Source organism: Pagrus pagrus, assembly GCF_965226575.1.
Source record: "Pagrus pagrus genome assembly, chromosome: 14".
NCBI classification, from domain to species: domain Eukaryota; kingdom Metazoa; phylum Chordata; class Actinopteri; order Spariformes; family Sparidae; genus Pagrus; species Pagrus pagrus.
The window spans coordinates 19,524,261-19,549,854 of NC_140198.1; the positions used below are offsets into that span (position 1 = coordinate 19,524,261).

The following is a 25,594-nucleotide window of genomic DNA, read 5'->3' on the forward strand; positions in this document are numbered from 1 at the left end:
GGCATTACACATTCTGGATAAATAATAATAATGATGCTTTAGTTTATCATTCTCTTCAATATCATGCCGTTGCTGCAGGCATTCAAGCAGAATTTACTGTATGAGCCACCTTTCCACCTGCCAGCGTTGTTTTTGTCCGTCTTTGATTGACTCGATAGAAGACAGAAAGCCATTTATAAATAAGGGAACAATCAATCAAAATCAAAAAGTTCTTACAATTTAAGGCCATGTCAAAACACACTTGCAATACATAAAAATATCCAGCTTTCGCCGCCTCAAGCAGTATTGGTTTATTGTGTCTTAGTCTGTTTGAGGTAGCCTGTAACTATCAGGTAAACTTAGCTGTGATTAAAACAGTATTTTCAGGCACAAGACCTCAATAGTTATCCAACCAAGCAAGGGCAGCATGACAAGGCCATGCAAACACACACACACACTTTGACTGTCAGCATCGCCAGAGAAATATGTAGTCTTGAGGCCGAGGCATGTGGGGGTGGGCTTGTGTCCACTGATTATAACATTGTCAGACTCACGGGGGACAGGATAGGTCAAATTAGAAACTGTAGAACCCGAGACATCGTCTTTTTAATTCCACGCATTCTTCTTTCTTGTCAAAACCTGGTGCCTACATTACCCACAATGCAACTCAACCCACAACAGTTCGATCTAAGGGCCTTGACTCACCAGACCTAAAGTTGACCATCAACAAATGCTGACTGGTGAGGATCTGTGGCCCTACTTTTTGCAGTGTGTCCTGCACCATCGGCACTAGGTTGGCTCTTTCAGAAACATACCATACAAACAGTTACAACCGTGTACGTGCACAGCCATTTTTTTGCCTTTCATCCCAGTCCACAATCACATACACACTGCCATACACTCAACAAAAGAGATTAGAGGATCAGTAGTTTTCCCTGTTGATCCAGTCTTGTTCATTGAAGTATCTCCCTCTGCCATCAAGCGTCAGGCCGTTTCTGTAGCTGTCCAGATTGGCTTGGTAGGATTTTCTGTTTCCATAGGTCCCGAGGCTGCTTTGGTAAGTGTCCTCCTTGCCGTTGGTGATGTATGTCTGATAGAGGTCAGCCTTTACTGTGTGACCTCCAGGCCTCGGTTTGGGATCAAAGAGGTCACTCCCTCCTCTCAACCTGCCATCATACAGTCCGTGGTCCCCGTACACACTGCTGCCATAATGCTCACTCTTTGTTGTGCGACGACCGAGACTCCTGTCGTAAGACTCTCTGTGCCCGGTGCAGCCTAGACTGCTGTCATTCAAGTCCCTCTTCCCCGGGCGGCCCAGGCTGGTGTCGTAGAAAGTGCCACGACGCCCGAGGCTGAGGTCATTGAGGTCAAAGTTGAGGAAGCAGCTCTCTGTGCTGGCAAGCGTCACAAAGCCGCTCTCCGTGTCCCGGCCACCGAGATTGTCGTAGTCACCTGTCGGGGTGTCAGGGGACGAGCATAAGAAGGAGGTGTTTTTGGTGTGGGGGCGAGCTGAAACCAGGTCATCCTCCTTCTGGGAGCGAATGACGTTGTAGACGTCAGTTGGAGTCGTGGTGGAGCTGAGGCCCGGGTCTGTCTGGCATACTTCTGACTTCTGCTCCTTCCTCCTTCTGTCTCACACACAGAGAAGCATAAATAACAAGACACCGTACACATTAACATAGAATGAAACCTGAATCAGACTTTACAGGGCGTTGAGTAGGAAACAGATAAATGTTTTCCTGAAGTGAATATCAAAGCTGTGAATCACGTGATCGTCATTTTTCATTGAAACTGAGGCACTGATTTGTCTCGACATTCATTTTTGAGTGAGAAAATATTAGTGCCTCCGGCTCTTCAGAATGTAAGACGCTCAATTCAGATTTACTGCTCGGATCTATGTATGAGATGTCGTACACCATCACACAAGCACACTGTCATACGAGAGTAATAATGGAGGCCACTGAAGTCAGAGCTCACAGTTTCATTTGTAAGCTGACGTGGATGAGGAGATAGGGAGACAAATCTGACTTTGTTTTGGAGCAATGGCTGCTATTTCTGTATGGGCTGCTTTCATTGGATTAGTCAGTGCCTCTTCTCAAGAGTCAAACGACGAGACGTGAGATAAGAAATGAAAAGGTCTGTTTGCTCCCATTTGAGTAACATTTGCTAAAAAGTGCAGTTTTTAGCAAATGTTGCACAGCTGTACATTTATGGGCTGATTTGAAAGATTTAGTCCTCAGTTGGAAAAGCGGGCTTCAGTGCCACAGACAGATAAAGAAGAACATATTAAGAAGCAGATTAAACATAAAATGTATGTTATGGTTCCCAATTTTGACAACTGAGAAAGCTAAATGAAGCGACAGGATGTTACCTGTTGATGCCGCTTTTACGTAGTCCTATAGATGATCATATTAATGTTTAGGTTACAGCAGATGAAAGGTTTCAGATGTTTCGAATGGTGATTGCTGGATATCTTCGGGTCAATTAAAACCGGTTGTCTTTAGTATTTGCTTTTGTTTTAGATCCTCACCGTCTCACAAGCACTTTGAAGCAGCAGACTCCGATCACGGTCAGTAACAGCAGTATCAGGGGAATGGTGGGAATGATGATGTAAATCAGATTCAGAACTGAAAGAGAGAGAGATGGACAAAAGAGAGACAGAGATTTAGTGACTTCAATGTTGCCATTTGGATGTGACAGCGTCAGAGTAGTGAGTGGGCCAGTCAACCTGTGTTCCTGTCCCGGTTGTTGTCAGTTGAATCCCCCGGCAGCGCCGATGAAGAGGAGACACCTGTAACAAAAAGATATTCAGACCGTCTCGCTTGTATATTGACCATATTCACTGTAAAAGTATCGAACATGTGTTTTTAAAAATCACACTGAGCACATTTTACTTGTTTGAGAGGAGTTGGGAGGAGGAGGAGAATCCGGTGGTTTCTCTGTGGAGAAAACAAATCAAAGTCAACAACGTTCAACTGGCTTCAGAGTGCAAGAGAATTCAAACACAGCGTCAGCAGTACCCGCAGTGTATTTGCAGATGAAGTTGTTCTTGGTTTCGCAATTGTCGTCATTCCACTGGAACATGTAGAGCCCCCCCAGGCCAGGAGGGGCGGACGGCTGGTGATACATCACCACACACACCTCATAACCGCATGACGGCTCATCCCAGTGCCAGTTCCTACAACAAACAGCATGTCTTCAGAGACTGACATCTTTAAAAATCATCACTCCCATAAAAAGTACTTTAGTAAAGGCTTTCCAACCTGATAAGACCAAGGCTGACTATCAAACCTGAATACTTTTTTGCTACTCAAAGCTGTCCAGTACTGAAAGCTGACATTGAATGTCTGGTCAGATTTTGTAATTGTGTTTAGTTGTTCTTTAATCATTTATATCCAAATTCCACTTTTTAAAAAAGCAATAGTTTTAGACAGTTTTATGTAGGCAAAGTTAATGTGTAGATACTTGTGTTTTGACAACCTTAAAGTTATTCTGATAAATCGGCCAGACTTACATCAGCCTGTAGTAGCTTATTGCAGATGTGTGTGTGTGTGTGTGTGTGTGTGTGTGTGTGTGTGTGTGTGTGTGTGTGTGTGTGTGTGTGTGTGTGTGTGTATGTACAATATTAGGGTTGCAACGGTATGAGATTTTCATGGCACAATAACAGTCTCAGAAAATATCACGGTATCACAGTATACAATATTATGTAATTATTGTTATTTTTTGTTACAGCGTTTGTTTGTTTTGTTTTTTGGTTGAACACTTGAATAAATATTTGATCCTGACAGACATGAAACTTAATATAAACTATATTTTTCACACCGTGTACATGGTCTGATAACCAACCAAACCGCTCCAACCCTAACGTGTTTATATTTACACATTGAGGGACAAATGGCTTTTATCATTGCAAGCATATCATTTTAAATAATATGATACTATGCATTGAGAACACTAATGCTAATTGTACAGTAGACGCAAAACAATGTGTTTTTAAGTTTTTAAGGACTAGGTCTCCCCTTTATATGCCTCACAGTGGTTCGATCCACTATGTCTGAGGAGCAGTCTCTGGGAGTGTGGCGGTGCAAAAGTTAACTTGAAACGAAATATGTTTCTGACATTTTTATTTATTTCTACCATCCAATAGAACAAAACACATTTACAGACTGCACTTTGCTTGGTCCATTACCTCACGGTTGAATGCGTCAACATGCTCACGATATTGCCACTTAGCAGGCACATCTTTCAACATGCAGGTACAACCCTTGATTTATTTATCTTTTAATCATCCAGCGCAGTTCATTGGTAGTTTTCCTGAGTTTCCTCTATACACATTTAAAGGGGCTCTATGTGACCATCTGTAGCAGTTCATATGTATTAATCGGATTGTAACATGATGTGAAAAATTAGACCTTCCTCGTCTCTCTCTGTTGCCTATACAAGCCTGTGGATGATTTGTTTAATTTGATGAATGCTGCTGGACTGTGGATTTTTTTGTGAAGGATTATTTCCGCGACAGTCCAAAGGATGTGACTTTATGCACGTCCAGCAGAGTCCACTAACATGAACTAACAACCGACTTCCAGCACGTCACAGAAGTTTCACAGAGCCCCTTTAATACAACGGTACTTTTGGCGGCGCTTTTGGTTTCCCTTTCAGGAATTGTTCTTCAGAATTGTTTCTGATTATTGTCTCCCCAACAGTGAAATGAAAAATCTGCCCTCGCAATAAGTACTTAGGAATTGCAGTTAAGAAATGTGTTAGAGATCATTTAGAAACAAAAGATTAAAGGATCATTATATATAAAAAAATGTTTTGCAAAATGACAGAAGAAAAGACACCCGATATATCATCAGATTTTTTTGGAGCTCTCATCAGTGTTATAGGCCTATATTTACAGTATATTTCTGAGCAGAATTCATATTTGGTAGTGAAACTGCTCTAAAATTCTCATTTGACCTCTTGACCCTCTGAATATCTCCCACCCACCTGAATGTGGACTTGCTGCCGTCCAGCCAGTAGTACTGTGGGGAGCAGTCTGAGCTGCTGTCCTCGTTTCCGTGGTTCCGGCGGAGACCGATCCAGAAGTCTCCATCGGTTGGGCGGAGCTCCGTGATGAGCTGCTCTATGATCTTTTGCTCTGAAGCCGACTCCACGCTCAGCAGCTGACCTCCGTCCCGTTTGCAGGCGAGCTCTGCCTCTACGAAGTTCAGCCTCCGCCGCAGCTCGGAGAAGTAGGCAAGCTTGTAACACGGCTTCCCTTTCCCTGCCTTGCACACACGTTGACCTGCAACCACACACACAAACACATCACAAGTGCCAGATGTGCACTGAATTTTCTTCAAATGCTCCTTCACATAAATAATTGTGGAAGCCTTTTATAAAACTGTAAGTGTTGCCTACCTCTGGCTTCGAATATATCCGCTTCAAGAGCCAAACATCCAGCATCGAATCAGGAAGGCAGACCATGAGGAAAGATCCACAATTGAAACAAGAGTATATGTCTTCGTGCTGTTGTGCTTTTTGTGTGCAGCTTACCTGTAATGAGGCTTGTGGCTGCAGATGGATCAAGACTCAAAAGCAAAAGCAAGACTGTGAGCAGATCCATCGTTGTCATTTGTGGTCAGTTCCTCACCAGCCCTTCAGTTTAGTCTTTCATCCCGCTCATCTGGTCATCAGGTGGAACCAGATCAAATCTGAGCTGTTGCTTCAGGTGGAAGAAATTGCTCTAAAAAGGTCCCAAAGAGGGGAATCTCCTGCTGTGTCTGCTGAAAGAGAGAGTGCGTGAGACGTAAGGAGGAGCAGGAAGAGGAGGAGGAGGAGGAGGAGGAGAAAAGGCTGTGCGTGTTTGGGAGGGGGCTGTAATCTGTTAAGAGCAGTCTTAATGATTGGGAGAAGAGGCTGCATCGATTGCAAGACATCTAATCATGCAAGTGCTTCTCATCGTAAACGCTGACAAGAGGCAGATTTCACTCCTTCCTTTATTACTTAAGCTTTGGTATTATCATTACAAAAGTGTAACATGAAAATGATCTCCTCTAACTCGATCAGGGATATTTTACAATATTCGGATTGCAGCGTTCTTCCCTTATTGTGTTTCAATACAAAACCAAACAGATAGCCAACGCAGCTGACATCTCCAGGAGGAGGAGCGAGGTGTTTTCTTTCCTCTATCATATAAAGCCTCTGAAAACTTGGTTTCAGATCTTAAATATTTCTCTGCAATAAGAAATGTTTAAAACAAGTTAAGAAATAAACAAATCACTGAAGAACTCAGCTTAACTGCCCCATCAGGCCTGCTGGGTGTGGTTTGATTTGATTGAAAGTGGCCTGGCTACGCAAGCAAACAACCACATGACCTCACCTTCTTCCAGTTGAGCCATGCCAACTTCAAACCAGTGGAAAAATTCTTGTGTTCACGTAGGACAAGCTTTTGGAAATGAAGCTGTAAAAATTGTGTAAACGAAGGATAAACGTTTCAAACAAGTCAACATGTTGAACACACAAAAACTCACACCCATTTCTACAGTGCACAAGACAACCATGTAACATCCCAATAGTTTTTAAAAGAATTTTTTTTTTTTTTTTTTTTTCATGTCTGAACAATCAATATAAATCTACAGAAAGCTGCTGCTTAGCTTAGCACAAAGACTGGAAGTGGGAAATCAGCTAATAGCAGTTAAATAAGTAACATTTTGAGCTGCTGGTAGGTGGATTTTCATACCTTTCTTAACAAGCCTGCCAGGCTGACTGTTTCTTGCTGTTCCCAGTTTTTGAGCAATCTAAGCCAATTGTCTGCTCACTGTAGATTCATACTACTAGTTATAAAGACATAAAGATAGAGGCATTGTACCCCTCATCTGACTCTTGTCAAGAAGGTGAATAAGCTTATTCCCATGCTAAAATACTTCTTAAACTGTTAAACCAGCTCATTCACAAACAATCTACATCGAACTATAAAGCAGGTAATCTTTGTCTGTTTGTCTGTCTGTTATTTGCATATCTCCAGAACCATTCATCCGATCTACTTCACAATCTGATGGTGTGTTGCTGAGGACCCAAGAAAGTGCAGTGGTGTATTTGGTGCAATTTGGACACCCAACACATTCAGTATAAATAAATTTGGCTAGAGCACCCTGGCTTCTTGGCTCTGCAGACTGAAGCTGGGCTCACACTATACAGGACTTCAGTCACACACAGAAGGAGAAACTCCACAGATTTTCTTCTCTCTAATCATAAATGTGCAACCTCAACAAGATTTTAAAATAATGGCGCTCACATTACACACTACAGGTAAGGTTATCATACCAGAAGGAGCAATGCTCCTCACATCACGCGATCCCTCTCACGCGATCTCATGGGGAAGCAGACATAAACAACATGGAGATTAGTGTGTTTCAACAACTTGCTGTAGTTATGTGTTGCAGTGAGAAAAAAGAAAAGGAGAAGTTGAAACGAGTATAAATAAGTGGTGAGAGGTGGTCAACATGCGTTAACTATTCTTCAGCGAGAGCTGGAGGTGAGATTTTAGGTTTCTGTCAACAGTAGTATGCTAGCTAAAGTTAGCCTAAACGGCTAGGGATGCCTTTATCATTGGTTGTTATGGTCTGGCTCGGAAACTATTGATGTAATCGTCTAGGTTTTAAACTATAAATAATTGATACTATAGGGGCGGGATCTGTAAACCCCTCACATTTACAGATAATCTGTGCTGAATAGCATGTTTTGAACGGGTGTGGCACTAGTAGTTATCATTAAAAGAAGGCAAACAGTGGAGAGGACGTTGGTTAGCAGGAAACACCTAGCCTGGCTCTGTCCAGTGTAACAAAATCTGCCTACCAGCACCTCTAAAGCGCAATAATTAACAAATGTTATTTAAAATGATAACATTACTTGTTAATTACTGAGTGTGAGAGATGCTTGAGGTGGATTTTTTCTTTTTCTTTTTCACATTTGGACAGAGCCAGGCCAGCTCATTCCACATTTCCAGTCTGCTACACTAAGCTAACTTTCTGCCCGTGGTGGCTTCATATTTATCTACAAACATAATAAAGGTATCTGTCTTCTCATTAAGACAGTTATGTTTATTCAAGAAATTGAATAAACATAGCTAGTCCTGTTTCATATTATTAAACTTTTCTTTCAAAGGTGCACTATGTAGTTATGGGGAAGAAATTTTAATTAAAAGAGAAAGATCTTCATTGACTGATTTTGTTTTTATGCCTAAACAAACCTAATAAACAAACGCTCTTCATTTTCATGACTGAAAAACAGGTCAAAACAAACTGACCTTAAAGGACAATGCAATTTAATTCTGTTTTACTTTGTTTATATGTGGCGGACCCTGCCACCTTTCTAGCTTCAAACATTGTTCTGGGGCCTTATTTTCCTCTGAGAACAGCTTTTTTATTCAGTTATGTAAACAATGAATCTTTATTGGTTTGTATTATTACGTCATTAATATTGTAAATATTAAAATTCTGAGTTCCAATTTCTCCTCCAAAACTAAAAAGTGGCCCTTTAAGTTTTCTTATTTAAGTTCTGGAAAAGACTGGTGAATACTGGTGTTTGTTTACTGTGTCTCCAGTTGTGTTCAGGTGTTGGCTGAAGACAGGGAAGTTCATGTATCCTTGTAAATATTACAATTCTGAGGTTGGATTTCTTCTCCACAACTACATAGTGGCCCTTTAAGATTGGTAAATAAGAGTTAACAGAAGACAACAGACTTTGATAAGTGGAATTTTAGAAACTCAGCTTGTCAAATTACTCTGATGAATATTTGACATTACAGGTTAATAGCAAGGGAGCTTTACATAATTACGTCTATATAAAATCATATTGATGCCTCAGCATCAGCAGAAGCCATGAAAGCATGTGCACATGACCTGCTTTTCTTAGCACAAATGGCAGAAAAGTGTATGTATGCAGTTCTTAATGGTAGTAATTTCTAAAATGGCCCATAAGGTTGATTTAGGGCTCGCTGAGAGACAGATCAGCCAGAGTTTAAACAGCAGGATGCTTCATCAGGAATATGCTGCGTGTGTGCTAGCGTTGAACAGGGAGTGAGGGTGAGAGGGTGGGGGTGAGGCTGTCCTGAATATACTGTCTGCATGCATGCTGCTCTCTCAAAGCTCTGCTAATCAGTTTAGGTGTAACAGATGGATTTCAGGCAAAAGGCTTCTGCTTTATTTAAACTGAAAGCAGGGTACAAGATGTTGGCATTAGCAGGTGATGTTCTGAAAACAGAAGACAGAGATGAAACTGACTCCTCCAGAGGGATTGAATAAGGAATGGTGCTTGTTTTAAATTTCCTTCTTGTTTACAGCCTCTGAGAGGGTTTCATTCAATTAAGCCGCTCCCATTCGTCCCTCCTCTCACGCAGTCTGTCTCCCTCCGTCCCTGCCTCCTCCTCTCATCCCACTGACCTCCTCCCTCTCTCCCAATTAGTTAAAGGGAAACCAGATGAATGTTCCCATGGGAAGCCAGTACATCACTGACCACACACACACAGAGAGAGAAGGTAGGCGTTTCACCATGTCAGAGATACCGATACAGCATCAATGTATACCGTACATTGATGCTGAGAATTCACCACTGTTCTTTCATGTTTGGACATTTGACCAATATGCATTAATAAAGAGAATTGCTTAATGTTTATTTTCACCGAGGCAATGCCTGACAGCATAATGGTCTACAGATCATAGTTACACAGTAATATAACATGATTTGAAGCCATAAACTTGATCTGACCACAACAAATTAATCGTAATGCAATGACCCTGTTTGTTTGTGGGCTGTAAAGACACAGCAATGGATGACAAACTCAATACATTTACATTTTAAAGCCAGAACGAGAAGGAAAAGAATTTAATTACTCACCAAAAAAAAGAACTTAACTTTCCACTAAATTCAATTTGAATGATCAGAGTTGGCATGCTGCCAGACCGAGAGTCCGCATTGCGTAGGCCTGCACAGAGAGCTGGAAACGGGCCCTGAGTCACTGACCTGAGGGGGAGCTGGACGGCTCCATCAGCAGAGCTGATCCATAAAAGACTTTTGATGAAACCTTTTAAGTGCTCTAGTAATTCTTTAAGTCATTTCTCTTTTAAGCAGTTTTTGAAAAGGCCTGAGAGCAAGAAATAAACCTGTAATGCAACATTTTTCTTCAAAGTATATAAGAAATCACTCTTTTTCTGAATTAAAGGTCTTTCCTTCTTCCTGTCCTGCAGAGAGACTATGGGCAATTTGCAACTCACAAAATAGATAGGTCTGCATTATTCTGTTAAAGGAGACCTATTATGAAACCTTTCCTCAAGTGTTTTATATCGGTTCTTGTGCATGTAAAAGATCTTGAAAGTTAAAAAGGCAACACTGCTCCTGAAACATCTCGCCAGCATGAAATAATTGATCTAGCACAGCTGCTCTGTTGTTGTTAGCGGTGCCCAATCAAGAGACAGGAGCTAAAAACGTTATGGATGTAAGTTATCTTTCTATGCCTCATACAGTTGTCTTAAAATATCTTCACTTGTATACTGATTCGATTTCACTTTGTCAGAATCTGCCTCTAAAATATGTGTTTCATCCAAAGACATACACTGTCTCACATTAATAACAAAACACATTTAACCTGGCAACACACACAACACGAAAACGAACAAGAAACAAGACATTTAACTAAACGACAAAACCAATACTACAACATATACAGTCTTATTACTAAAAGGTGGTTGCAATGCAGTCATTGTAATCACTTCACCCAAGTTCTTTGCTTTATAAGCCAAGCCAGCAATGGAGCAGCTCCAACAGGGGGCACCACGCCGCACTCACCTATCAGCACTGTATATTTTCTCACTGACTCATCCCCAAACATGTGCAAGTTCATGTGAGAATTGTGACATTGGTGGTCATCATTTACAGGAGCTGATGTCTGGTTTGTTTGTTTGGCCAAGTTGTGACATGTAAGTGAGTTGGTCACAATGATACATTAAATCTGTCTCAATGCCGTTCAGCTTTAATCCTGCATTTTGAGAATGTGCATGTGTGTGAGAGAGAAAATGTCTGAAAATTGTTTCCTTTATGTTTATAACTCATAGTCTGAGTTTTGACTGAGTTCCCAGTCAAAACGAAGACATAGTTTGATGCCGTTGTGAAGTAGCGTGGGATCATGGGAGTTGCTGTCTTTGTTGTGTCACAACTGCTATTGCTGATGAAAATTAGTCTAACATGACTCAGGCAGAGACGTTCATGGATGGGGCTAGGGGTAGCTCACCTGGTAGCTCACCTGGTAGCACACCTAGTAGCGCTTACACCCCATATTTGGAGGCTGGGTCCTCAGCAGTGGCCTGTTGTATATCATCCCCAGTCTCTATCCCGTATTTCATGCCAATTTCTAAACTGTCCTATCTGACTAATGGCTGAAAGCTTAAAAAATAATCTTTACAAAAAACAAAACAAAAAAGAAGGTCACAACTTTTAATCACGTTATGTGTAGTAACATTCGCCGACTTCCTCACTGACTCTCCGATGTGTCCTCTGATGTTTCCCCAAAAACTTAGTGCAAAAGGCAACAAAATACAACATCAATACATTTAGTATTTTTCTGGGTTTCAGCCTTGTTGGAAACATTTGGCATTATGTAAGTACACAACTCAACATAAACATTTATCAACAAACATCTAACAAAAGCCTATTTTAAAGCCGACATTTTAATACAGAAATGTCACAAATCATATCTTTAATGAATGATTGGATGAATTCAGTAATACAACATACAGCATACAAAAATCACACACCTGAAATTGCAAAACAAATGACTGTATGTAAATGCATTTAGTTCTCCAAAAACTCAAGTGGTGCGTACTCATCCTGGTTGTCATTTCCAAGGACAGATTTGAGAAAAGGGACAACTCTGAAAAGATTAATATGGAAATCTCTGGAGGTATCATCAGACTCGACCACACCACCAACTGATGCAGTGCACAGATCCTTTGATCCCCAGCTGACCAATGCAACCTGTGAAAGGAATCATTGCTTACTACCTTCAGGTGATACTCTTTTGTGATGCACTGTTGGATGAGAATGGCTGTTTACCTGTACTGTGCGATGCTCATAGTTCTTGAACACAGCCCCTCCAGAGTCACCTGTCCCAACAAATACACAAATGCAAAAATGTGGGTGTTTTACCGTTCACTTACTTAGCCTACCCTAAATCAAACATGGATGGCTGGGTAACACTTTATTTGACGTGGTGTGAATACAAGGCTGACGTGACACTGTCACTATAACCATGACATGACACCATTGAGTATGAATGTTTATGACTGTTGTCGTTAAAGATGCACCATGTAGTTTTGGGGAAGAAGTGTTGATCAGAAGAGAAAGATCTTCATTGACTGATTTATTTTTGCTTATACAAACCAAATAAAAAAACTGATTAAAGGATAACACATTTTGTCATGGTCCTGTCATTTCAGTTTCATTTTATTTGTGTTTTATGTGTTTTCTGTTTTTTTTGTGGTGTCTTTTGCTCTGTTTTCCCTGATTTTCCCTCCGCACCTTTCTTGCATCTGTCCAATCAGCCAAGCCCTGTTCCCAGTGTTTTCCATCCTATGAACTCCTTCCCTGTTCCTAGTGTTTTTCCACTCATTACCCTCACCTGTGTTTCTCTGCCTCGCTGCATCTGCACCTCATCCCGTTTAGTTTGTATTTAAGTCTAGTCTTACGTTCGGCCTTTGTCAAGTCATCTGTTGAGTTTCCCTCAACTTCATCCACTGATATTCCTGCCTGCCAGCTTCTGCATTTGGGTCCACCTTCTCTGCTCCAGCATGACATTAGTTTAATAAATAGGCCTGCTCATGACGGGTGTCTCGTCAGTCTTATGCAAACCCTTTGAATTAGTGTTACCGATGACACTTTCATGCGTCTGCATTCAATGTTACTGTGTGTTGGTGAAACTAGCTGTTTATGTGAGAACCAGTAGCTCCTCTAGAAGTAGTGTGTTAACTTTTATACATATATTACAGGGACCATACCTGGACATGATATATGATCTCTGTAAGGATGCCGACCACCAGTGCACAGGAAGTTTTCAGTCACAGCGACCTCTGGATTATCCGTTTCTATGCCTGGTGCACTTAGTGCATGTCTGATGCATTCACCTCTCTGCATTGTAAGTAAGAAGAAGAACCATAGATCAAAGTGCCTTTACACAAGACAAAAAAATCAAGAAAGCAGACACAAAAACACAAGGCATAGTTCGGTAATTTAAGACTCACATTTTCACCGAGCTTAGCATGGACATCTTTTTCTTTTACAGTGTTGGACGTTCTGGTCAGGAAAGTGAGTTTTTCGAGATGAGTCTTTAGCAGAAGCTGCTCTGTATTAAGAGAACACAAACATACAGTAAATAGTGTGCAAGGGTCTAGAGATATTTTATTCAAATTGCTGGCCACTAAATTGACAGAGTAAAATTTGATATCTTCTCCCTCATTACACATTTATAAGCAGTACATCAACAATTAATAAATAGTTTAAAACGCACGGAGACCCTCTTTAATGTAATTATAAGTGTTTATGTATCTGTCACAACAATAACTAGTCAGTAAGTATCTGTAACAGATGAATGAATGATTGACAATATGACACAGTTGACACTTCATATGAATATGACATATCATGCATTTGTGTCTTATTTTGTGATTTGTCTTGTTTATTTTTCTTATTATATGTATTAATGATGTACTGATTAAAATAATTATTGATGAAATTAGTATTTATTTGTTTTTTGCTCTCGTGACAAACTTCACTGATATAGGTCACAAGGTATGCAGCAGAAAGCCCTGGAAACCTGCCTGTGTATGATTTTCTCATATCTATAAACATTTAATAAATGTTGTGTTATGACACACTGTGAGAATTTATGTGTGCATACGATTTCATGTGTTATACCCTGCTGTCACCATTAATGAATGAATGAATGAATGAATGAATGAAATATTTTTTATACACAGTTAAGAATGTTTCATACGAGAAGTTATAATTGTTGACAAATACATAAACACCAAAAAGTACCTTGTATACACTTCATAATATGTTCTAAACAAAAGCGTAATAGTGGTGATTAAAGTGTTTTCGTTTTAATCTGACAATGTGATTACTGAGACTGTCAAAAGTTATTTACGCACAAGAAATTTCAAAATAAAAGACCAGACAAACATTTGGCTGTTCATTAATGGGCACTTGGGCCTTTCAAGCTTTGGATTTCTCCACATATTAAAACAGTGTGTGTGAGGCCCGGCGCCAGGATTTAATTTCTGGATGGGCCAAGATAACTTTGGCTGGGTCTTATAATTGCAGATGTTACTACTCCTTGCCTTCTTATGACCATTTTTCAATCTCCCATGCTTTTGAAGGTAACTAGAGTTGCCAAGAATGTTTATTATTTACACATGAAAGTTCATATTTCTAACAAGTGGCATACTTGAGAATAAAGCTGTACGCATATATATGTATAATATACTATGTCACATATGTAAGCTCAATTCGTACCATGTTTTCGGGTAGGCCTACCTCACCCACCTTGTTGCTTGCAGGTGGAGGCACCAACCAGTTTTAGAGCCTCACTGGTCTCCTTGGTGCAAGGTATGCAAATAGGTCTGCATGAGACGCCAAAAACAATGGAGACGATTATGTTTTAAGTAAATACCTTAAAACACAGCATGTTTATTTATAAAAATGCAGTATAACAAATATGACATTGTCTCATGGACACAAGTGTGAGTGTTTCTCACCGAGCAGCATTGGAGATTACAATAGGTTTCTCCAGTTGAAGGAGGGCAACATCATAGTCGTAGAACTCTTTAACTTTTTCTTCAACTTTAGCGTTAATATCATAGTTGTCGTGTGTTTTGAAGGTTTTAACTTTTTTCACTGTAAAACACAATGGGAAGTGTAAGTGGTGTTGCTGTTGGATAGCAGAAACATATAGTTTAACTCATTTTTGAGGCATGAGAAAGCATTGAATAAACTTTTGTAAATACCTTTGCCATCTCCATCATTAATCTCAACTTGGACGTGCTCAGGTGAAGTTCCAAATGGAAAGCAGTGAGCAGCAGTCAAGACGAAGTCGGGGCTCACCAGAGAGCCGAGGCATTTCTTTGAGATTCCGTCTTTCTAAAGTTTTAAATGGTAAATAAATACAGTAAAATAAATACAATACAGTGTAGTAATTAAACTATAATACACAGAAGCAGGGCTTTTCACTGTTTTCACTTTTACTCAGTGAATCTCATCTTACTTATCTGGATTAATCATCATGTAAAGGGTTGTGAGATTCAGATGGTCAGCTGTTCAAAGCTATCTCACAGATGAATTATCAAGTTAAATAATGAAACATTCACCTGCACGATAATGAATACCACCCATGGATACCTCTTCCTCATGCTGTCTTTGCCACCTGTGTCATAGTCCTTATGAAGACCGCACAGACCCTTAACATCTTCCTCATCTGCATAAAAAAGTTTGATGTTGCTCATATTCATTATGGCAAATACATTCATTGTAATATCAGTATAGCGTGATGGCTCAATGTTAAGCTAAACATTATAATAATTTTGTTAAATCCTTTTTTTCAAGGCTTTGGAACAATGTGGGGTTTTGTGTCGTGAACCCAAAACATTATATAAAATTATTGAACACTGATTTAGCGTAGCGTAATAACATTTGCTTTGAAGAATTAAAAGTAAAGACGAGGCTGGTGAGAACGTCATCAGTTTGACAGGAATCTGTTCATAAGTTAAAATCAGTGTTGTAAAAAGTACTCAAAAGTCAAACTTGAGTAAAGGTAAGGATGTCCTGTTAAAAAAATACTTTGATAAAAGTGAAAGTCATACAAATAGCTCTTGAGTAAAAATTCTTAATATATATAAATGTACTTAAGTATCAAAAGTATAAGTAAAAGTAAATTAAACATATTTACATGTATGTATAAATTGTGTACTTGGCGTACACAGATCAGCATCTGCGTTGTTGGCCAATCATCTGATCTGATATTCAGCATTTTTCTGATAATCGGAATCCGTTTTTTAAAATCCGATTGCAGATAAAATAGATGAATTTAAAATGTGCTTCTTTGGCTCTGTTGCAGCATGCAATCGGCAGAGTAACTAGTAACTAAAGTTATTAAATAAATGTGGTGGAGTAAAAAGTACAATATTTGCCTCTAAAATGTAGTGGAGTGGAAGTAAAAAGTAGCAAAATTGAAGTACTCAGAGTACTATAGGTACAAGAACCTCTAAGTTGTATGTAAGTAGTGTACAGTACTTGAGTAAATGTACTTATAGTCAAGTACCTTTACTTATAGTTATATTCTATCACTGGTCAAAATACTGGACAAATCCTAATCCTAAAGTGACTATGAATGTTTGAACCAAATCTCCAAAATCCTCCGGGTAATCTCCAAATATCATTATCTTCTGGGAACATAAATCTGCGTACATTCTTGTTACAATCCATGGAAGCAGATGCAGAGATATTTCTCTTGATAAGTGAAAACTTTGACCTGCTGATGGTGACAAAGTTAAACCAGGGGATCACCGAAATTGGTGGGATTCATCCTCTGGGGACCATGAACGCCTGTACAAAATTTCATGGCAACATTTTTTCAAAATATTTCAGACTGCACCTTTTTTTCTGCTAAAATGTTGTGTCAATACTTTCTAATGGTCTGTTCTCTTAGTTACGAAAGATTTACTTACCAATTATGTCATCAAAAGTCTCGTGTAAATTTTCAACGTCCTTCATTCTGAAGTAATGTCTTTCACCGATCCCCGCTGTGAGGGGCTTCAGATCTTCATCAAAGAGCTCTTCTCCGATGGCAAAAATATAAATGTCTGTAACAGAACGAATTGTAGCATGATACATTTGTCTCTTTGTTGTGTTAAAACACATTCTGCAAATGTGACAGCAACAAGGCGGAACAACGAAAATCAGTATAGCAACAGAAATTTGCACAACAAATAGAAAAAAGATAAAACTTACCAAGATATTCCTCTCTTGATGAACCAGTGCTGTTCATGTATACCATGTTCTTTATTCTTTTCACAGAGTAAACAGGTGAACCGCCCATGTTATAAGCACCTACAATGAAAGAAACCTGTGTGTTAAAATAGTGTACAACACACAAAAGACAAAAGCATCCACATAAGCTTTTCTACTGCTTTCAGCTTAGCTCTTACATAAACAGAATGAAATCAAAGACATATATGTGGATAATATGCATACATTTAATGTGCTGATTTGATTGCACATGATAAGTAAATCAAGCAGTGATAAGAACACAGTTAAAGAGTGAAATGACGCCTATTTCATATACTGAAAGAATTTGGGAAATATATTTATTTCCTTTCTTGCTGAGAAGATCGACACCAGAATGGTATCAATCATTCTCATTTAACTCTCCACAAGAAAGCAAATAAGCACATTTTTAAAATGTCAAACTATTTCTTCAATTAGTTGCTGCATGAATATTTTGAGCCACAATTCGCCGGCAGTGAAAGAAACTGGCGGTAAGTCTGTTGAATATACCAAGTGGCTTGAATTACCATCAGTAAAAATGATGATGACGTGACGATGTTCCTTGAAAGCCTCCTCTCCAACCCGCTCTTTTATGAGACCCATTCGCTCTTCGAAGGTCCTGAAGACTTGGTTCAGATTTGTTCCTGTGTTTTTGTCTTTTGAGTACAAACACACACACGCACAGGGTTAAACATAAATCAAGCAGTACATTTAAGCAGTATTTCTAAGAGTATCTCTGAACTGTTCGACTCACCGCCTACTCGAAAATTATTCACTTTATCCTTGATGGTGTTTAGTACCATATCTTGATCCCAAAAATCAACAATGTTGACAACTTCATACATATCAGAGGAAAAAAAGAGGATTTCATAGTTTGGGGTCACACTAAAGGCTGAAATCTGTGGAAACATGAAGCAAAACAGTTAAATATGGGGTGGATGGTCTTCAGTATTGTATGAACTTTGCAACTTTGTAAACACATGCTGTGAAATATTTTGTTAATGCAACACCTCCTTATGTATCAATCTGCTTATGGTTGTTATTTTGTTGAGTAATTGATTCATTTATCAGCAGAAAGAGAATCCCGTAGTGTGCATTGACAATAAGCCAAAGCACTCGTGCCAAGACGGATCAGTCAAGATTATGATTCATAATGAAATTTACGTCTAATTGGCTGTTGTGCTGGCAGCCAAATGGGATGGGGATGTGCTTGTACATGTTATGTGCACAGCCTGCCAAATGTGCTTCTAAAAGTGTGTCAAACAACATTAAAGTCTTCATATGTCAGCTCGCACCAAAAACGTGTGAGTGAAATCAACTACTCCCACTGGGATTAATATTATTACAGTCACATTCAAAAAAGCTCAAGTATTATAATGCTTATGTAAGACCCATAGAGTGATAGCTGACTCAAGGGGTGACATGTTTTAGAAATGAATTAGTCTGTAAGAATAAACGGTAGCAAGTTGTGAGTTGGCTTCAGATCTTCAGTGGCTTTACTCTCCAGATGTCACCTGCTTAAAGTTTCTCAATGTTGACATTGCATCTCCGACCCGTACGTAATACTGTGGCTTCTGACGCCCAATAAAACTCTAACATGTGATTTTATTCCTTACACAGAAAGATCAGTTGATTGATCAAATGTCCAGACGAGTCACACTAGCTGCTGTATTTTTTTTTTTTTTAACGCAGCATATTTCTTGCCAGCATCCATCGACCACAGTCTGTACTTTCACCCCATGTGCATCCTTTAAACTGACCCCACAATCAGCAAAAACAATCTCAGATCTCCAGTCCCAGCACAATGTTGCTGACTCTTTGGAAACTCAGCATCTCTCCATAAAAAAGCACTGTAAAACGTGTACCATATATACTGTTATATCATTTTGGATTACTTGTCTTCAGTGTTATAAATCCTTTTTAATCAGGAGGAAAGCTGTTTGTTTCTTACCTTTGAAATAAGTGTTGTGATAGCCTTCTTTGAGTCATTGATGTGTTTCTCTGTAATGCTCTCAGAAATGTCCACTGCGATGTAGATGTTAAGTGTCCCATTTTTTGAGACCCTAATTTTCCTCCCCTCTTGTATGTCACCTGAACAATCAACAACCAATACTGTTAGTGTCGTACACATTACAGGCTGTATTCATTTATTTTTTTTTCTATAAAGTGAAGTACGATGAAAGAAAATGGGGTCCTCTGAATCTATAACAGGGCAGAAACATTCACACCAGCACATTTTCTTTTTAGATAAATACATCATCAAGAACTAAGGTGTTATATCATTTTGCCGAGGAGTGAATCATCTGAAGTCTAGTTTGAATTGAACAGCATGGCTGTTAAATACTGCTAATAATCAGATCGGTCTCAGGAACTTACCAACTGGCTCTAAAGTGGTGAGGCTGTTTTTTATTGCGCTGCCAAATGCCTCTGAAACCTCCAAGGAAGTGTCGTAGGTGTGTTTGTCTGCAAGAAGCAAAAGCCACATGAATAGAAGTTTTTCATAATTGTGACAAGGTAAAGTGATACTAAAGAGACAGCGACCATCACCACAGAGACTATGGTTCAATTCTCAGTAGTCTCAGGCAGCGTTCTCAGGTGGGAAGCTGGTGAATGGCGCAATGCAGCTGCAGTCCGCTCTGTCAAAACTGACTCACATGTATTCTCCGCATAGCAGAGTGGAGAGCCGCTTCTGGAAAAACTGCTGAAATGTGCTATGGCGCAGTCGGTGGAAACACGAGCATTGTCTCGAACTTAGAGGACACTGTGATACGGTTGCGATACAGTAGCTGGAGCTGATTGTTTGCAACCATATTGCAGCCGTAACGTGGTGAAGACAGACCTGGTGAAATCTGGGGTTACTAGCAGTAGTCAGTAGGACATGATCCCTCACTGGCTTCCCACAGGTGGCTGCATTTTTGAAAGGTCAAAGCATCCAGCACAAAATCAGAACTTGTTGAAAGGTTTATATTGCTGGTAAAACAACCCGGGGCCATGTCATTTAGTACAACCATAACGGAAATCAAGTGTTTATAATTGTTTCCAAATGGCGATGCTTGAAAGGGGACTGAAAAGATGGAGACACGATATCATTCAGGGAGATCAATGCACATTTCCAGTCTCTAACAGACGACATTCATAGTGTTGCACTCCGTTGATTACATTAAAAGTGACAGAAATTTAGACTGCTCTAACATCAGGGACTCAGGCTGTTTGATTGGTGTGAATACAAGTGTACTGTACTTGGTTTGCATGGTTTGTGATCTGTGCCCGAGTCCACTTGAGACGTGGGTCTCCAGTACAGTTCATGTGTACTTGGGTATGGTTTGCATTAGGGGCGAAAGCAACTGTATCAAAACATGGAAGTGGAAGGCTATGCTTTGTGCTGATGTCGTAAGTGTTCGCCTCTTCTTTATGTATATTGGCAGATTGCAAACCAGCTAGTATACATACGCAAGTGTACTCGAGTAGGGAGCGATATTACTACCGTGATCCGTCACCTGGTCAACCACAGACTCATCCGTCTCAGTCACACTGACGTTTACTGACTTACTGATGTAGGGTTACATCAAAACTGATGGATTAGTAGATAATATGAAAAAATAAACATTGATTGACATTAGTTCTGGTGGTGGAGAAGTAGTAAGTTCATTTCTCATTGCTTCTGAATGTGGCAGCATCCAGTATTCCAGGTATAAATTCTGAGCACTGTTTCGGTTATCACTATATCAGCAGAGCTTTGATAACATGGTACAGGACGTAAACAGGATTTGTAGGTATCAGTCTTACAGTAGCACGCTGGCTCTTTGCCACTCCACTGGCTGTTCTCCTGACACACCCTTTCCTTCGACCCCACCAAAAACAGGTTGCCATTGCAGCTGTATCTCACTGTGTCGTCAATTCCAAATATGTTTCCTGTTCTTGAGGCACCAGCTGGGATACCAGGATCAGCACAATGATCTCCTGCTGTGGTAATAAAAATGGCAAAAGTCATGAAACAGTCATGAGCGAGGATCAAAAGGGACAGAAGAGGGAGGGAGGAGGTAGATTGCTGTTCAGGACTTACAGTCGCGGCTACAGATGGGAGTGGAGCCGCTCCACTTCCCGTTTGGTAAGCAAACGCGTCTGGATGAGCCTCGCATTGTGTATCCAGAGTAGCACTCATACGTGGTCTCATTATCCACAAAGTACTTCTCCTGAGGAGGGGAGACGTTACCGTACTCCAGCACACTGGGGTCAGGGCATTCAACAACTGCAAAGCAAAACAAAAGGATCTGAGTTACAGTGTGGAGCAGGCAGCCTGAGGCAAAGTGAGAAACATCAGTGTCATATCACTCACGCCTGCATCTCTGGGGTGTAAATCTCTTGGGTGCCGGTCTCCAGCTGCCACTAGGCTGGCACAGGCGGGTCATAGCCGGGTATGGGTAGTAACCCTCGGGACAGTTGTAGACCAACATGCTGCCTGCCCTCAGCTGCTTGGTCAATTTGTAATCACCTCCTTCAATTTGCATATTTGTCTCTGTGCACTCACAGCGCACTTCCCCTCCTGAAAAACAACAGTTTGGAGTCATGGAGGTTTAGTAATGCACTCAGAGTTTAGAAAGCTCCTTACAGGGTCAAAGAAGTGCTACAACATAATGACTAAACTCATAGTCATTTGAAAAAATCATAGAGTGCAACTTTAATACAGAAACCCAGTTTATAATTTTGCTTTTTTTTATTTCATCGTGCTTATCATATGAAAAAATGATGATGTGTCAGTTAAAACACAATTTATTGTGTAAAGACAGCATTACAATCAGCACATTACAGGAAGTTGTCTTATATCCAGAGATCTCATTTTTCCTGGTATCGACGCTGGAAGTCAGTCACAGTTGGGGGTGCTGAGCGGTCAGTCTATATAATGACGGCATGGTAAATGGTGCGCAGGATTCATGTTTTTTGTATCAATTCGAATGGCCAGGATTCAAGAACGTTTTGCAGTACAGGAGGCCGAAAACTTGAACACCAACATACTTTAGATCAAAGCAGCCAGAACAACTACAGAGTACACAAGAGCAAGGAGATAAGGAGAGAAATTCCCCAGACTCCATTATAAAATCGCTCAATTTTGTGAGTTGTTGAGTTAGAAGAAACTTTATAAACTTTGTGAAATGCTGTCTATGACAAACTATTAATTATTTGATCCTTCTTATAAATTCGACATATGTTCTACATTAATTTCATTCTTTCCTAAAAATCATTGATTCCGTTTAAGTAGTTTTAGTTTAGTATGTATCATATTATCTACTCCAGTCTGCTTTGTAGTTCACACACTTGACTGAAAAGCCAGAGAATTAGTTAGTAATATTAGGCTTCATGATCAAAGAGAGTTTTTATATCACGTGGACACTCACTTTTTTTTTTATCAATTGATGTTTTTTATGATTCCTTGTTTTAGGGGGTGCTGCAGCACCCACAGCATCCGAACTTCCCGCAACCATGAGCGCGCTGACTCATGCACCGCTGTAGTGATCATATAGTCCCACCTCCTCCACAAGTAAATTAACTTAGATGCCTTTTTGCTAAACACAAAGTACACAAGCCTTGTTATATTTCTCTTTTTATAAAAATCTGAAATTTAATCCCCCCAATGTTGTGTCAATTTTTCCCTGTGGTATCAAATATTGACATTGACTTATGCAGATAAATTAAAACACATAGAGAAATTCACGACCGTTGTGTGAAAGTCAAAATTACAAATAAAGTACACCATCAAATTAAAAGTCACTCACCCATGCAGAGGAGACATGAAAGTGCAGCAAGCCAACTCCAGTGGACAGAAATTCCCATGTTGAACCCTAACCCTAACTGAGGAACAACATAAAAATGAGAGGATTGTGCAGGAGCTGAACATTTATTTCAAAGTGATGTTCAGAAGGAGGGACTGGATTACCTCAGGCTAACCTGGTACTCATTAACTTCAAGACAAATAAAAAGAGATCAATAATGTGTGTCAACATCCAAACAATTTATTTTTTCTTTATAATTCAGTGACGATCAGCTTGACTAATGTAGTAGTCCCTTAAGACTGACAAAGTCTAACTTTCTACTCCCAATACTTCCCCCTTTACCTTAAAGACTAGGAACATTTAGGGTTACACACTACAAAACATTACTTTTATATTTGGACTGTGTTTTGACCTTAAGTAGGACATAGCTTCATGTGTACACACACGGTCACATGTCACATATAAAAACAAAGATATTGTGACACCAAGACAAAGAACAAACATTTGCTGCATCATTTCCCAAAACCTGGGCTACTGTTGAACGTTAATCATTAACATGTTGATAAAGTATTGATTGAACAGCCAGGGATAGCGGGCTGGTTCAGCTGTAGCTTTCTCTGACCCTCACAGTCATTGGACTGACTCAGTCTTCCAAAATTTATTCAATTTCTTCATCTTTGCAAATACTCTCTAAGATTCAGTAAATGTGGGAATTTTTTTTCGATGTTAGTCAAGAGGACACCATGTTCAAAGTTCATTACAGTTGTTCTGTGTGTCTTTGTAGTCATTTTGTGTCTCATCTTGTCGTCCTCCTCATTGTGGTCATTTGTTGTCTCTTTGAAGCTCTTCTGTGTCTCTTTCAGTTTGTGTCATTTTTGTGTTTGTTTATCATCTCTTTATAGTTGTTTTGTGTCTCTTCATATTCGTTTAGTGCCACTCAGAGGTTATTTTCTGTCTCTTTGTAGTAATACTTCAACTTTTTGCAGTCCTTAGATTGACTTGTTATAACTGATTGAGTACACTCACTTCTAGAGGAAAACATTTTTTCACTTTGAACAATTGCATTTAATAGACTGACTACTATGGCATTTACCGAGCACAGGCATTGCTTCCAACCATTTAAACACATTGCCTCTCCTTTAGCGACACCCTCTGGAGAAACCACTACTGGTCACGCTTTATTCAAAGTCGACAGTATTTGTACCATCTAACAGTTTATCAGCATGTAATATTAATGTAGTCCTGAGGACAGTTAGGCAGATAAAGTTCAATTCAATATATATATTAAAGAGGCAATAAAAGACCATAGATTTTTTTTTCTTGTCATTACAAAAATGCCCAGTCTTGTAATCAGACAAGACTGGGCATTTTTGTACATATGAATCACTGCACCCATAAAAAAAGGGGAAAGAAATCCAGTACTTGCATTGTAATTCCATCAGCTGCTATAGTTTCTGATCCTGACAGTAGTGGACTCAAAAGGAGCACCAGCTGCCCAGAAATGTGTAATGCATTTATGTTGAAGCAGTTCAAAACCCTGGTTAGATTGAAATTGTGACTCAGAGTTAAAATATTACATGTCTAATAAAAACACACAGGGAACTATGAACTATTGAACCACCAGAGTCGCATAGAGGCTATGCAATTTTCTATCTAGCATAGAGGTCTTCAATGTTTTTCAGGCCACAGTCCCTTTAGCAGATGGAGAGACAGAGCAGGGACCCATTACTACATATACTGAAAAAAAAATCTGTTGCATTATAAACTGGGCTGACAATAACATGCAGCGCAGCCTATAATGCCATGTATAAACAAGTCAGCAGCAGCTGTAGCATGACTAATATCAGGCGTGTTGGCCTCACCCTCTGCAATTTCTACAGTGGTTTCTGACGTGGAGGATATGTCAGAGTCTCTTGCTCAGTAAGTTATAAAACAATCCATGATGGGTCAGAAGAATGTCCATACCCTTGAGAGAATAAAACAGCCAGCTAACCTAGTCAACGCACATGTTCACCATTATAGATAGGTGCTGCACAGTGATTTAGTGCACAGTGAAGTTAGCCTGGTATGAATGCACAAGGAATCAAAGCTAGACTATCATCTGTTTTGTGTAAATTAAATGTTTTGTTGTTTTTTCTAACCTTACTAATAATATGTTGGATTCATGTACATGTATAAATTCAGACATATTTAAAGTTTTGGAGAAAAAAAAACCAAAACCTTAAAGTGGCAATATGTAAGAATTTTAGTGAAAAACAAGAAAAAAATCCACTAAAATTATCAACATAATGCAAAGAAATAGCATTTTTTACATCATGACGTCTATGTGTATTGTGTTGCAGAGATATCCAATGAAGTTAGCATGCTAACCAGCTAGGAGGACATCACCCACAACACACCCATGGTCCCTGAGCACCCAGTTCAAACCGCTAACTGCACAGCCAACCAAGCTTACTAGCTAACTGAGCTGGAGTTGTGTTTGAGTATGAATTTGACATTTTGACAACAGATATAACATAATATATGTTTCTTTTCTTTTCTTTTCTTTTATTAAGATGACAAATTTGAAAGATTGAGCTTATAGTCATAATTTTTCGAGGAAGAGTAAACAGCTGTAAGATAAGGCTATGTGGAGCAGTGTGTGACTTACTTGCTACATGTTTGGTAAGAGGTTGTCAGGAGGCAACAGCGCTGCACACTAACACCGAGTGGCCGGTGACGCCAGTAAAACACACAAAGAAGAAATAGAAGCGGAAGTTTGCCAACCGCCATTA

The 25,594-nt window shown here is 39.7% G+C and overlaps 2 protein-coding genes across 3 annotated transcripts; both read right to left on the reverse strand.

Annotated features, from left to right (window-relative positions):
- Positions 1-6: 6 nt before the first annotated feature.
- On the reverse strand, positions 7-5,727 carry layna (layilin a). Its single transcript, XM_084374500.1, has 8 exons — positions 5,518-5,727; positions 5,383-5,403; positions 4,969-5,266; positions 3,000-3,157; positions 2,874-2,918; positions 2,708-2,770; positions 2,510-2,606; positions 7-1,607 (listed from the first exon to the last, which is right to left on the reverse strand). Exons 1-8 carry the CDS (start codon positions 5,594-5,596, stop codon positions 902-904), a joined length of 1,467 nt encoding a protein of 488 aa, XP_084230626.1. The 5' UTR covers positions 5,597-5,727; the 3' UTR covers positions 7-901.
- A 5,710-nt stretch (positions 5,728-11,437) lies between these two features.
- Positions 11,438-25,566, reverse strand: LOC311269811 (complement factor B-like). 2 transcript variants are annotated; one of them, XM_084374236.1, is made up of 19 exons: positions 25,471-25,566; positions 22,824-22,899; positions 21,389-21,595; positions 21,116-21,301; positions 20,839-21,015; positions 19,429-19,515; positions 19,004-19,143; positions 17,807-17,951; positions 17,580-17,708; positions 17,017-17,115; positions 16,734-16,868; positions 15,378-15,484; positions 15,018-15,150; positions 14,769-14,907; positions 14,557-14,633; positions 13,254-13,354; positions 13,011-13,140; positions 12,070-12,119; positions 11,438-11,991 (listed from the first exon to the last, which is right to left on the reverse strand). In XM_084374236.1, exons 2-19 carry the CDS (start codon positions 22,879-22,881, stop codon positions 11,809-11,811), a joined length of 2,283 nt encoding a protein of 760 aa, XP_084230362.1. In that variant the 5' UTR covers positions 22,882-22,899; positions 25,471-25,566; the 3' UTR covers positions 11,438-11,808. The 2 variants fall into 2 exon arrangements, with proteins under 2 accessions (XP_084230362.1, XP_084230363.1); XM_084374237.1 differs by lacking the exons at positions 11,438-11,991; positions 12,070-12,119; positions 13,011-13,140 and having other exon boundaries at positions 13,265-13,354; positions 14,527-14,633.
- Between the last annotated feature and the right edge of the window lie 28 nt (positions 25,567-25,594).

Coding starts and splice junctions, on each gene's coding strand:
- layna (XM_084374500.1), bottom strand. CDS start 5,596: ATGACAACGATGGATCTGCTCACAGTCTTGCTTTTGCTTTTGAGTCTT. Junction 2,607..2,707: donor CAACCGGGACAGGAACACAG/GTTGACTGGCCC, acceptor TCTCTCTTTCAG/TTCTGAATCTGATTTACATC. Junction 1,608..2,509: donor TTCAAAGTGCTTGTGAGACG/GTGAGGATCTAA, acceptor TGTGTGAGACAG/AAGGAGGAAGGAGCAGAAGT.
- LOC311269811 (XM_084374236.1), bottom strand. CDS start 22,881: ATGGGAATTTCTGTCCACTGGAGTTGGCTTGCTGCACTTTCATGTCTC. Junction 19,516..20,838: donor CAAAGAGCCAGCGTGCTACT/GTAAGACTGATA, acceptor TGCTTCTTGCAG/ACAAACACACCTACGACACT. Junction 19,144..19,428: donor CACCACTTTAGAGCCAGTTG/GTAAGTTCCTGA, acceptor TTGATTGTTCAG/GTGACATACAAGAGGGGAGG.